The sequence below is a fragment of the Pseudonaja textilis genome, chromosome 3 (genome assembly GCF_049901715.1).
Source record: "Pseudonaja textilis isolate UNSWEBS1 chromosome 3, rPseTex1.2, whole genome shotgun sequence".
Taxonomy (NCBI): Eukaryota; Metazoa; Chordata; class Lepidosauria; order Squamata; family Elapidae; genus Pseudonaja; species Pseudonaja textilis.
This window is the reverse complement of record NC_141992.1, coordinates 89,423,044-89,437,123: the sequence shown is the minus strand read 5'-3', so window position 1 is coordinate 89,437,123 and position 14,080 is coordinate 89,423,044. Positions and strand designations below refer to the sequence as shown.

The 14,080-nt window shown below is 37.3% G+C and overlaps 1 protein-coding gene across 1 annotated transcript in view; it reads right to left on the bottom strand.

The window, feature by feature from the left end:
- Positions 1-14,080, bottom strand: part of KCNT2 (potassium sodium-activated channel subfamily T member 2) — a 239,011-nt gene that overhangs the window by 72,333 nt on the left and 152,598 nt on the right. The window contains exon 14 of the mRNA XM_087930344.1: positions 8,703-8,766. Coding sequence (XP_087786470.1) covers positions 8,703-8,766 — 64 coding nt within the window. The remainder of the gene's footprint in view (positions 1-8,702; positions 8,767-14,080) is intronic.

Below are 14,080 nucleotides of genomic sequence, written 5' to 3'. Positions count from 1 at the left end.
CTAATCTTACTTCTCCACTTCATACCTTTTGCCTGATATGACGATTATGATAAATACATCAAGTTAAAGTACAGTTGCTCAAAAAATCAAAGTGTGTTCTGTATCTAATCACAGCTTATATGGACAGACTCCTGTGAAAGTAGACATTAACTTCATTTTATTCTAATTGATTGAAGAGGGAATTCTTTCCAGACAACTTGTCTGGACAAATGTGTGGTTCACCCCTGACAATACAGAGCTGACCTAATTTCTGAATGTTCAGGAAAAAAGGTATTACACTTATAGTCACACAGACTTTTACTGGATTAATATTCAGTGAGTATTTCTCTTGAAATTTTGAAAACCTGCAGATAGTTTGCAATAGCCTACATCAAGAATCTTCAAACTTGGCAAATTTAAGATCTGTGGACTTCAACTCCTAAAATTCCTGAGCTAACATGACTGGAGGAGGAATTCTAGGAGTTGAAGTCCACAAGTCTTAAAGCTGTCAAGTTTGAAGACCCCTGGTCTACACGGACCAAGAATTTGATTGGCTAGGAAACAGCTATCCCGATAAAGTTATTTAATTCCTTTCAAATTTAAAATAGTATTAAATGGTATAAAACTACACATTAAACTTTGCTTTTATAAAACAATCTTGACTGGGTAATATCTAACATTCCAATTTAGCTAATTTTCAATTCTCTGTGTTTTTATTCAGTAGTTAATATCAGTTGTACAAATTTATATTGTAAATAAAATCCTGGGACAAAAATAGCTTTGTGGATGAAAAGATCTTGAAATATAAGGACAAATCAATTCACAATCCTCCATATTTCTTCAAGAATTTTGAAGTGATTCCAATTAAGCAAGTTTTTTTTTCTTGTGTGATTAGATAGATCATACATACATGAATACATACAATGTACTGAAAATGTGTGTGTGTGTGTGTGTGTGTGTGTGTGACTGAGTTAAATTCAGTGAGTGGATACATTATTTTCTGATTTCTCTTATTAGTGATATTAATAAAGAGTCTTCAGGAATAAGAAACAGAGTTTCTAAACATTTCCCAGAAATCAGTTAAGATTTATAATACTAAACTACTGCTGCTCAGAAAAATAAAAGAAAATTTGGCATATATTTGTTTTCTATATTCTATATGTACGGACTGAGGATGGCTTCCTATTTTTACACTCTAACCATTCCCAAGTATAGAAGAACTTTCTCCCTAGCTCGCTTTAATGTCTTGCCCTCAGCACTACTGGATGGGCGATTTAAGAGGCTCCCGATTAACGAGCGGCTATGTCCCTGTGACAGAGCTGAGGTTGAAACTGTGGAGCATGCCCTATGTATAATGCAGGCAGATCTAAGTTACTGTCTCTCCTTGAAACAGACCCTTCTAGACTCAATGTTAGTACAGTAATTTGTTCTTATATTGTCTCGGGGATGGCTCCTCATACATCACTTCTCAGGTTTCCAATTTTTTTTAAAGAGCTGTAACCATCAGAGGAGAATGCTGTAATTCCCCTTAGTCAAGTTTTTGGTGACCAATTGTTTATGATTAATTTTCTCATGTTCTTCTTTTGTTGTACTTGTGGTTTGGTCTGTGACCGCAAATAAAGTATTATTATTATTATATTCTATATGTTTTATTTATGATCTTGATGCATTTTAATTTAAAACAGAATAATTCTGTTTTAAAGGGAACTTTAAAAATTTTACAAAGATACGCGAGGAAATGATTTTGATATTGAATTAATGAATTAAAATATGAAATGGAAATTTATTTGAAGATTAGTGGAGTGGATAATAATTTGATGTGATATTAAATAAGACAGTTGAAAATGTAAGTATAATTATGTATAAATATTGTAAACTGGAATCAGGTTGCTCACATGAAGAGATATGTAAAAAACAAAAATAAAAAATGTTACAAAAAAGATAGCCTTATTTCAGTCAAGCTAATTGATGAATTATTACTTATGTTGTTGCTTTCGGGAGGGGAGGGAGGTTGCAGATAGTTTTCTCTTTTCAGAAGACAAAAATGCCTTGTTGTAAAAGTAGAGCATTCCCAAATCTCATCAACCATCCCAAACTGTAAGTTATAAAATCTCTCTCATAGATATTTATTCAATTCATCAGATGATGAGTATATGATCCATGAAAATATATGCAATAATAAAATTAGTGTCTAAGACAAGGGTCTTCAAACTTGCCAAGTTTAAGACTTATGGACTTCAACTCCCAGAATTCCATGACTGGAGGAGGAATTCTGGGAGCTGAAGTCCACAAGTCTTAAAGCTGTCAAATTTGAAGACCCCTGGTTTAAGATTTCACAAATCTCTCTCTTTCTCCTCTAAATGATTAATAGTTACCTCTTTGCGGATTATTTGATTTACTTTTTATGATACAATAATAATTCACACTATACATAAGTTGGAAATAAACAAGAAATACAACCATTCTCTTTGAAATCATAGACATATATATCAGTAAAATTTCTACCTAATTTTTCTCTGTGTTTCGTGTCAGCAGAATACATGTTATATAAATACAGTTTTGTTATTTTGGATAAATCATCAACATCACTGCTACTGTTTTCATATAGCCTGAATTTTAACATCTAGCCTCTTGATGTAGGTAAAACACTGAGAATTTGAACATGTTATTGTGGAAAATTAAATGAGTTATTTAAAACATGAATGTTCATACTCCCCTTCAATAAAACTGTCAGGATAGATTACGATAAAGTAATAAAAGCAAAAAAATGATAGATATAAAACTAATAGCAATCAAATGGAAAAATAGCCAAAAGTACAACAATGCAGTTGATAAAAGATTATATATACAGGGCTTGGTAGATAAGAAAGCAAATCATAATAATATGATAAATCTACTGATGCTTTGTCTCAGTTACCAGAGCTATGACATCCATATAGTGTCATTAACTACTAATATTTTTACTTAATAGTGGAAAACAAATATGTTTCATACAATCACAACTTTTCCTTTTGGTTTATTTTTTCTGTGTGCAATCAAGTGAGACTCAGAAGAATCAAAACAAAGATAGGGAAGAAAGACTTAATTTATGATCAGCAATTCAGCTGAAGTTCCATTTTTTGAACCGAAGTGCCGAAGTGAGATATTTTGTGACATTGTTGTGCACCACATAGAGTTGCCTCTGGTGATACAGGTGACTATATAAATTTGATTAATATATAAATATAGTAAATATAATACCATAAAAAGGGGGAAGCGTTAGTACAAGCAGTGCCGCCACGACAAGGCCCTTCCCCATAGGCACTGGTTATAGGGGAGAAAAAAAGATGCAAAAATGATATTTGGCTCCAGTGATACAGCAAAATCTGCTCTTACAATCTTTCTTATGACAAATGTGGCATTAGCCAGTCTTCCTTCCTATGTAAAACAACCCAATTCCTACAACAATTATCACTGGCACATTAAACCATACACTGGCACATTAAACCATAGGATACAATGGACAAGAATATAGGCCTGGAACTCCTACATGTTACTTAGTAATATATGAATTTCAGGTCAAGCAGGCCAATGTCTCTATCTGATTCTGATCATAAAGTCTAGGGCAGGGGTGTCAAACTCAAGCCCCATGGGCCGGCTTGGAAACAGCAAAGGTGTTTCTGCCAGCAAAAATGGAGCTGGGGGGTGGCATGTGTGGCCGTTTCTGCTGGCAGAGGCCTAGAAAAACAAGCTAAAAACAAAACAAAAAGTGAAAGATTTCCCCTTTTGTATTTGAGCATGCAAGAAGGGACCAGAAAGGGAAAGAGGAAAGACAAAGAAGGGAAAATGGGAAAAGAGCAAGGAAGGAAAAATAAGGAAAGAGGGGAAGGAAGAAAAAAGAAGGAAGAAGGAAGGAAAAAAAGAAAAATAAGGAAGGAAGATTATAATGAGAGTGAGGGAGGGTCTGAGGGAAGTCCTGCCTTAGTATTTGGTCACCACAGGTGCCCCCAACATGAGTGATGTCAAGCTGGCTATGCCCACCATGGCCACACCCACCCCAGTCCTCTGAGTTAAAACAGAACCCTGATGTGACCCTCAATAAAATCCAGTTTGATACCCCTGGTCTAGAGGGTTTCCTAAAGACTGCTCCCCAAAACGGCAAAATAGCACTTAGATAATAACAAAGGAGTGTGGTAGCTATGGTGCCCAACAAATTAAATGTTGTTTGTAATTTCAGTAAGATGGCCTCAATCTTGCAGAAAGAATGGCAAGATTTTTTTTTAATCTCTTACTTTTTTTTTTACTGTGTGTGTAATGTAGGTAAGATTGTCAACACTACATATCAGGATAAGCCAAATAAAAACCAGTCATTCATTCCTCTCACATACTGAACATTAGACATGATTTGGAATATGCAAGGAATTATAAAAGCAAACATTTCCTACCAAGCAACCGTGTTGTCAGAAACCTAGAGATAGATGACTCTGAAAACCTAAGCTAACCAGCTGAATGTGAAATGGGCTAAGCAAGCAGAACATCCAAAATTCCCCAAACATTACTGATACTAATGCAAATTCTAATGGAATTGGCATTAAGGCTCTGATTTCCACACTTTTACGCTGGGCCATAGAAATGCTTTGAGTAAACTTTATAAGATCAGATTGAAATAAAACATGGCTTTCAAAAACATACTGTAAATATAGCTTGAACAAACTATGCATGAACAAAATCTAGGATCCTCTGGAAATTTATCAAGGGCTTCTCATTTAGAATAATGATAAGACAAGCCTAAGAAACTATTGCTATTAATATTTGTTCATACTACAGAAAACACTACACTCTGCTTTCAGAAAAGGTCAGGTCAGAATATATGTTAACATCTGATTTATACAGGTGAAACTCGAAAAATTAGAATATCGTGCAAAAGTTCATTTATTTCAGTAATGCAACTTAAAAGGTGAAACTAATATATGAGATAGACTCATTATATGCAAAGCAAGATAATTCAAGCTGTGATTTGTCATAATTGTGATGATTATGGCTTTCAGTTAAATATCGGACCTCTGAAAAGTATAAGAACAATATTGGACCTCTGAAAAGTATAATCATGCATATGTACTCAGTACTTGGTTTGGGCCCCTTTTGTAGCAATTACTGCCTCAATGCAGTGTGGCATGGAAGCTATCAGCCTGTGGCACTGCTGAGGTGTTATGGAAGACCAGGATGCTTCAATAGCAGCCTTCAGCTCTTCTGCATTGTTTGGTCTCATGTCTCTCATCTTTCTCTTGGCAATGCCCCTAGATTCTCTTTGGGGTTCAGGTCAGGTGAGTTTGCTGGCCAATCAAGCACAGTAATCCCACGGTCATTGAATCAGGTTTTGGTGCTTTGGGCAGTGTGGGCAGGTGCCAAGTCCTCCTGGAAAATGAAGTCAGCATCCCCATAAAGCTCGTCTGCGGAAGGAAGCATGAAGTGCTCCAAAATCTCCTGGTAGACAGCTGCGTTGACCCTGGACTTAATGAAGCACAGTGGACCAACACCAGCAGATGACATGGTTGCCCAAATCAACACAGACTGTGGAAACTTCACACTGGACTTCAAGCATCTTGCAGTGTGTGCCTCTCCATTCTTCCTCCAGACTCTGGGTCCTTGGTTTCCAAATGAAATGCAAAAGTTGCTCTCATCAGAAAAGAGGACTTTGGACCACTGAGCAACAGACCAGTTCTGTTTTTCTTTAACCCAGGTAAGATGCTTCTGATGTTGTTTGTTGTTCAGGAGCGGCTTGACAAGAGGAATACGACATTTGAAGCCCATGTCCAGGATCCATCTGTGTGTGATGGCTCTTGATGCACTGACTCCAGCCTCAGTCCACTCCTAGTGAAAGTCCCCAACACTTTTGAATGGCCTTTTCTTGACAATCCTCTCCAGGCTGCGGTCATCCCTGCTGCTTGTGCACCTTTTTCTTCCATATTTTTCCCTTCCACATAACTTTCTATTAATGTGCTTTGATACAGCACTTTGGGAACATCCAACTTCTTTTGCAATTACCTTTTGAGGCTTTCCCTCCTTATGGAGGGTGTCAAGGATGGCTTTCTGAACAACTGTCAGGTAGCAGTCTTTCCCATGATTGTGATTCCTACTGAACCAGACTGAGAGACCATTTAAAGGCTCAGGAACCCTTTGCAGGTGTTATGGTTTAATTAGCTGATTAGGGTGGGACACTTCGAGCCTAGAATGTTGAACCTTTTCACAATATTCTAATTTTCTGAGATTGTGGATTTGGGGTTTTCATGAGCTGTAAGCCATTATCATCTCAATTATGACACATCACGGCTTGAACTATCTTGCTTTGCTTTGCAGTCTATCTCATATATTAGCTTCACCTTTTAAGTTGCATTACTGAAATAAATGAACTTTTGCACGATATTCTAATTTTTCGAGTTTCACCTGTATAAGGTGACTCTAACTTAAACTATGCCACTTGTTGTTCATTTAATATATTTATAACTCCACCTTTTAAAAAAATCTCAAGCTAGTATATAATAAAATTCAAATGATTAAATGATTCAAATGAATGTGTATGTATGTATGTATATATGTTTATGTATGTATTTGTGTGCATATAAACCATGTTTCCCTGAAAATAAGATTGGGTCTTATTTTTGCTCCCCCCCCCCCGAAATCAGCACTTGGGCTTATTTTGGGGGAGGTTTTATTTTTTGGACATGCAGCTACTGCTAGCCCCGCCCTTTCCATCCTATCTGCTTGCCAGCGGGCGCAAAAGGCCAAATTCTCACATGCCTTGGCCTTTACCTTCCCTGCCTGCTACTGGGACACTTCTTGGCCATGTGCTGCTAGCCATTTAGCAGCTGCCTATACTGCTGGTGGCCTAGTGGGGGCTCTTTGCCCTCCTGGTGGGTGGAGGCCGGGGTATGCCGAGAGCTTGGGCCCGTTTGAAGCTCCCTGGGGTGGAGCCCACAGCCCAGCGCTTGAAAGGGTCTTGGGGGGAAAGCCCCTTGACGCAACAAAGCCTCTCTTTCAGTTGGGCAGGAAGCTCCCTCCCATCATGCAGCTGGATGGTTGAGAATCGGGCAGTCCTGGGAACTGCTCTCCAGTTAGATACAGAACTCCAGCTGGAAGGCATCTCCTTTGGGCTACTGAGCATCAGCCTGCATGCCTACTCGGTGCTGCAAGCACCAGGCTACACCCCTGGTTCTGGTGGGTGCTGCATCTCTCATGTCAGCTGTGCATGGGGTAGCTCCAAGTGAGAGGTAGTGGAGGATACTGGGTAGCAATTGGGGCTTGGTGGTGGATTGCGCTGGGCAGAAGACGAGGTAGCTGCAAAGCCACCACAGGCAACTGGGGTATCCCCGTGTTTGCTTGCCTCACAGAGCTGGTATGAGAGCTGCAGTGGCCACAGGCCTGGCTCGGCGTAGCTGCAGCCGGGCACCTGCAGCTCCAAATAGGCATACAGGGTGGGGCTCAGCAGCCCAAACACTTGACAATGCAGGCTGGTGCCTATTGGGCATCCAAACACTTTTCATCCGCTTCGTCTCCCTCTGGGAGAAAAGTGCACAGTAAGTAGTTCAAGTGATCAAATATATATCTCTCTCTCTATGTGAAAGAGAAAGAGAAACAGTGGAGGGGAACTGGGTAAGGGGACTGATCCTCTCCCGCCCAGAAGCAATGTGCAGCCTCTCACAGTAAGCAGAAATGCATACAATTCTGATTATTGTGAAAGACTGCACATTACGAAGAAGAACGAAGCAAGGTTGTGGTGGAGGGTGGACAACGAAGCAAGGCAGAGGGTGCAGAGCTGCCCCAAGCACCCTGCAACGGCTTACCTAAATGCCCTTAACCCATGCTAAACCCTCCCCCCCTTCCCAGGACAGCCACATCTCTTCACTAACCTGCTTTCCAGTTCCGTTCCCTGCTGCACGTTTAGGACTAGAAAAGTAGTCTGCTGGACTACTGCTAAAAAAAATACAGGTAGTTCAGATCTTCTAACTTCTCATAGAAAAAAAAAATCTTGCGAAGTTGGAAGGGTTTTTTTTTATCATAGTGCCACAATCTATTTTTCTTGCCCTGCACGTGGTGATGGAGAATAGATATCATATATATATTACTGCATATATTTTAAAACTTAAAAAAAATGTAAACTGCATATGATTCAAATTTTTCTGCAATATGTGGCTCAATAGATAATACGTAAAATATTTCCTGAAGATTTTTAAAAAATGGAGAAGAGGAAAATAACTAACTTAGAATAAAGATAAGTAATGACTACTACTTGAATCTTCCTTGAGTGATTTAGCTATTCTACTGACTTTGATGGAATTGTTTCACAATGGGAAAGTATTAAACTCAGAAGTCCAGTTTTAAAAATAGTCTGCTTATAAGGGAGCAATTACTATTCTAATCATTTTATTGTAAAATTGACCGTATGAAGTCATGATACTAAAATAGGTTCATTTATCATATTTTAAGAGAACTTAATATATATTTTAATAATATATCTCTTCATATATATATATATATACTCAACAGCATATATAAACGTATTTATATTTTTATCCAGCTCAAAAAATCCCACATAACTCTATATTAGTTATGTGCTGTCTAATTAACATCAACTCATAGAACCACATACCTCTTTTATTTCTGACCAATTAACTTAACCATAAAAACATAAAAAGACACATATAAATCAAATTCTTAAAGCATATATAGATATATTTGGAACCTACCGCTGCAGTTCTGTCCACTTCGCAACGGCTGCTTAAAATAAAACAGGCTTCTGCATTATCCATTCTAAAAATCAGAAAGTTTAGGAAAAAATTTAGGAAACTGTTTTTAACATACCCAGGAAACTTCTAAAGATAAGTACTTGCTTTAAATGTAAACTTTAAACCAAATTAAAATCTTTTTTTCACTTTTTAAAGAGAAAATAAAACATATTATATAAAATATATACCTGTTAAAAATATATCCCATAAACATAATGTAAAAATAAGGCATCAAATATTAATATTATGTATTTTTCTCAGTCTTATCAGGGTAAAATTCCTATATTAGACCATGTGATGTGTTGTGCATCAGCCCCCCGCCCCCCCCAAAAAAAAAAAAGGAAGCAAAATTATATCCATTTTCTGTAATGGTATTTTTGTCAACCAGAAAAAAGTATATCAGTTTTAAACTCACTTATTCTGCATGTCACAATGTGGATTTCATCAACTAAGGTTGATGTAAGAGCATTCCAGATTTTGACAGATGAAAGCAAGATTTGTGTACATATGCAGTGGCACATAAAAAATATATGTAAAATCATTTTTAAAAAAAGTTATAGTATACAATGCTTGTTCCATTGAACAGAAATGATTTGTTAATATTGTTGATTTGGGACAAATCTATAACCCTTCCTTCCTTCCTTCCCTCCCTCCCTCCCTCCCTCCAGGCAACTTACTGTATATATCGCAGCTTAACAACACAGGCATGAACCAGATTTAAACTGATTTACAAATGCTTAATTCTACACTACAAAAACACTTTAAAATTATATATCATCACTTGAACTTGGTACAGAAATTGTATCGAAACCACTCTGGTTGTTTCAATGAATTATAGAAAGCACATTTACCAGCCTTCTCGCTGTGTTCTGTATCAGCTATAGTTCTTAGACCTATATTTAGATCCATTACAGAAATCCTAATGCTTTTCGTTTATTTAAACTACAATATAAGGGGGTAGGAGTTGCAGGACAATTGACAAGTGGTGAATTGGCAAGTAATGGACTGAATAATGGAGCAAGGCAAAGGGTTCTGGAAATTACTAGTTTAACCAAGAAATAAAGGAAATAAAGGCATTAATGAAAAGGGGGACTGAACACAGGAAGTTCATTATCTTAAAAGTTGTTGTATACTGCACACAAAATGGGTAACAGGCAAAATCAGATGGCTCTTGGCATTAAGGCAAGTATAACATAACAAGGATTATAGAAACACAGTAAGGATGAGTTCCAGCAGTGGAATAAGTTCTTAATCGGTACAGCTAGCTTCAAAGTAAAGGCAACACAAGAAAAGCTGTCATAGATTTACATATTAACATCCATGAACAGAAGTCAACTGATTTGATGTGGAAACCAATCAAGTTAAAATAAAAGGGTGATGTAACAGAAGAACTCACTTGTTAAAAATTTTACTACAGACCACCAAATAAATCAGAAGACATAGAAAATTTATTAAAACAGTTAACTGAATGTTCAAAAACCCCCAAAACAGCTGTGATAGGGATACTTCAACTATCCAAGCATTTACTGAAAGATTAATTTTGAAACAAGTCAGAATATTTGATTGTATTGATAATAATTTTCTGCTTCAAAAGATTTAAGTAAACAGAGTATCTGCTACCTTGGCTTTGGTCCTCACTAATAAGAGGAGCTGACTGAAGATATTAAATCTGAAAGAACTTTGGGTACAGGAACAGAAAGAACAATCTGAATAAACTAAAATAAATAGTAAAGAAAATGTCACAGGGAGAAACCTTTAAAGCCAAAGCTGCTGCTGCAACCAATGGGATTTCTTAAGCAAAATGAAGTTAAGAATAAAGCAATTTCAAACAATATCAATGAGGAAGAAAATTTAGGAGCTGTTGCCAACCTTCAAGGTAGGCCATGTGAATATAATTTGTTGATATTGATCAATTTGAACAGAATATTGAAAATCTGAGTTTTTCCCTCCCACCATCTTATACCCTAATGCAGGGGTCCCCAACCACCAGGCCGCGGACCGATACCGGTTCATGGAACATTTCCTACCGGGCCGCCGGTTTTCTGGGAGCCATCTTGTTTGACGAGAAAGTGCTTCCAGGTGAGCTTTTCCGGTTGGAAAGCGGCGTCTGGGTCCTGAAGGAACCCTCACGCCTTAGTTTCATTGAGGGGTGGGGCTTCAAACAAAACTAAGGTGCGAGGATTCTTTCAGCACCCAAGGCAAGGCAAGCCGAGCGACCGTCCTGAAGCCGTCCCGAAGCGAAGCCCATCGACAAAGGTACAAAGGAGGAGTTGAAGGTGGTGGGCAGAAGTGGGGGACGGCTGGCTGGCTGGTCGCTCAGCTTGCTTTGCCTTGTCATGCGTGCTGATGCCGGTACCGGGCCGTGGATCATTTTGTGATGCCGGTACTGGGCCGTGGCACAAAAAAGGTTGGGGGCCACTGCCCTAAGGAATTAGGGACAAGTCAATATTAGCTTCTTTCTCACCCCCTGGTCTTAAGGTATGTTTTCACAATAATCATCTCTACCTCATTTCTTTAATATTCTAGGGAATTTTTCAGAAGGACCAAGGGATTTAAAGACATTTAAATTAGCTAAAAGATTCCTTATAGCCTTGCTAAATTGTACCTTCCTTTATATATTTAATCCCAGTGTATGCTGCTCAAGATTTTATATCCTTTGAATGTAAAAACAGAAGCAAAGTAGAAGTTGTGGTTATCTATTTTCTTATGATCATCTGTTAAAATTTGTTCATTTGGATTAAGAAGTGATTCAACCTAGCTAAAGACCTCTTTCAATAATTTCTGAATAGCTGTGGAAAACTGAAGAAATACAAGGGGTCATATTTTTTGAAGTGTAAAGAGAAACAATCCCAGGAATTATAAACTGAGCCTCACTATCAATACCTGGAAAGATATTAGAGCAGGTAATAAAGCGGGAAGTTTATAACCATCTTGAAGACAATGTAATTGCTGAAAGTCAGCATGCCTTCATTCAAAATATATAGCATGAGACAGACCTTATTTCTTTCCTTGACAAAATAATCTTTAGTGGATAAAAAATGCTGCAAATGTAAAAAAAAGAGTATACAAACCCAGATGCTGAGGAATAAAAAAGCTCAGTTTTATTTTTTAGTTAATATAGCCAAAACATACTAAACACTTCATTTACTAGAAGGGTTATTAGGGAATGTGATTATGAGATGCTCATTATAAAAAGAGAGAAGTTCACTGCTGCTTAGCAACTACTATTCCAACATTTATGCTGTGTTTCTTAAAAATGGCCTATTAAACAGCATCCCATAGTGTTTAAAAATGATAAAAGTACATTCAACTACATAATTTGTAAGGAGAAATATACATTTTAATGGTTGCTTTCCTTTGAATTTACTACAGGCTAAATAATACTGCAGGTATTATGTTTTATGTTTTATAAAGCTGTCGCTTTATAAAAATTCACATTTACCACCTAACTAAGAGAAAAATCAAATTTTTTAGCAAAATAAGAGTATCTATCCATGAATGTTTATTAGTGATTGAAAATAAATTATTAATTAGCCTAATTTATATTTAAAATTGGATTTTTTTAAAAAATAATTATTATTTATTCATTAAATGGCATATTATACTTGCAACCACAATTCAGCCCAAAATTTCCATTGCTAAGCAAGGCAGTTACGTGTGTTTTTCTCCATTTTATGATCTTTTTTGGGTCATAGTTGTTAAGTGAATTACTGAAGTTGTTAAGTAAATCATGTGTTTGTAAATGAATCTGGCTTTCGCCATTGACTTTGCTCGTTGGAAGTTGGCTGGGAAGATCACAAATGGTGATCACATGATCCCAGAACAGCGCAATTGTCAAAAATACATGCCAATTGCCATGCACCCAAATTTTGATCATGTGACCATGGGGATGTTGCAGTAGTTGTAAGTTTGAAAACCGGTAGTAATTTTTCAGTGTCATACATTCAAATGGTCACTAAGTGAATGGTTGCAAATTCAGGACTACCTATATTATTTCCTTTGAAAATTTGTATTCCTGTATTATTTTCTATACCATTTTTAAAAAAACAATCAAGAGTAATTGGTTTCATAAATAAATAAATATTCATTCTTAATAGGAAAACAAACATATTTTTATAAGAATTATGCAAAATGATTATGTATTACTCCCATATACTCAAGCAGCTGCAATCCCATAATTATATATCTAGAGTAAGTTCCACTGATGATTACTTCAGAGTAAAATATAGAAGATTGCACAACAGGGAATTTTGTAACTCCTAAACTTGGAAATCCTGGATGTCATAAGAATTAAGTTTTACAAATTATAAAATAGTACTTAACATGGTAAAAATAAAAGTTATTGCAATGCTGGTTTTGATTTCAAATGGGTTCCTACCTTCATTATTCAATGATTTATCTTTAAAATCATTAATAAAGATGAAAGCAGTGGCCAGACTATTATTAAAATCAAATAGCGTAATTAAAGCTAAAAATGACTGAAGATTAAAAGGAAAGGAAATTATGGAAATGCTTAACCCATCTGCATCTAAAAGTATTTCACATAGTCTCAGTTTTAAGAATTCTTTAAAATCAAAGTATAACTCCATGGTTAATAGAGATGAGTGTGAAAAAGAGCCAATTTGATCTAGTGGTTAAGATACCAGGTTAAAAAGCAGGAGACTGTGAGTTCTAGCTCTCTTTTAAGCATGAAAGATGGCTGGGTGGTTTTGGGCCAGTCATGTTCTCTCTCAGCATAAACCACCTCACAGGGCTGCTGCTGTGGAGAAAAATATATGAGATGTGTGGCACACAATCAGCGGGCCTGGGCAACCCAGAGCGGGATGGAGCTCATTAAATGGCTTCTGTGATCTGCTGTTGTCGGGGCAGGGGGTGGGAGTTGAGGAATGATTTTGTTTTTGTTTTATTGCACTACATTAATTTCTGTTAGTTTTTATTGTTTTAAATGTGATTTTATATTCTTTAAGCCAGTGGCCCCCAACCTTCTTTGTACCACGGACTGGTACAAAATGTACAAAATGATCCACAGACCAGTACCGGCATCAGCACGCACGACCAAGGCAAGGCAAGCCGAATGACCGGCCAGCCAGCCATCCCCAGCTTCTCCCCGCCACCTTCAACTCCTTCTTTGTACCTTCTCTCAGTTGATGGGCTTTTCGGGCTCTTTCTTAATCTCCTCCTGAGTAATGCGAGACTCCACTGCCATCGGGACAGTTCTTCGTTTGAAGCCACCACCCCCCTTCAACAAAACTAAGCACCCAAACGCCGCTTTCCAACCGATGACCGACAAGCTCAACTGGAAGCACTTTCTCAAGTGCCGTCGAAACAAGATGGTGGCG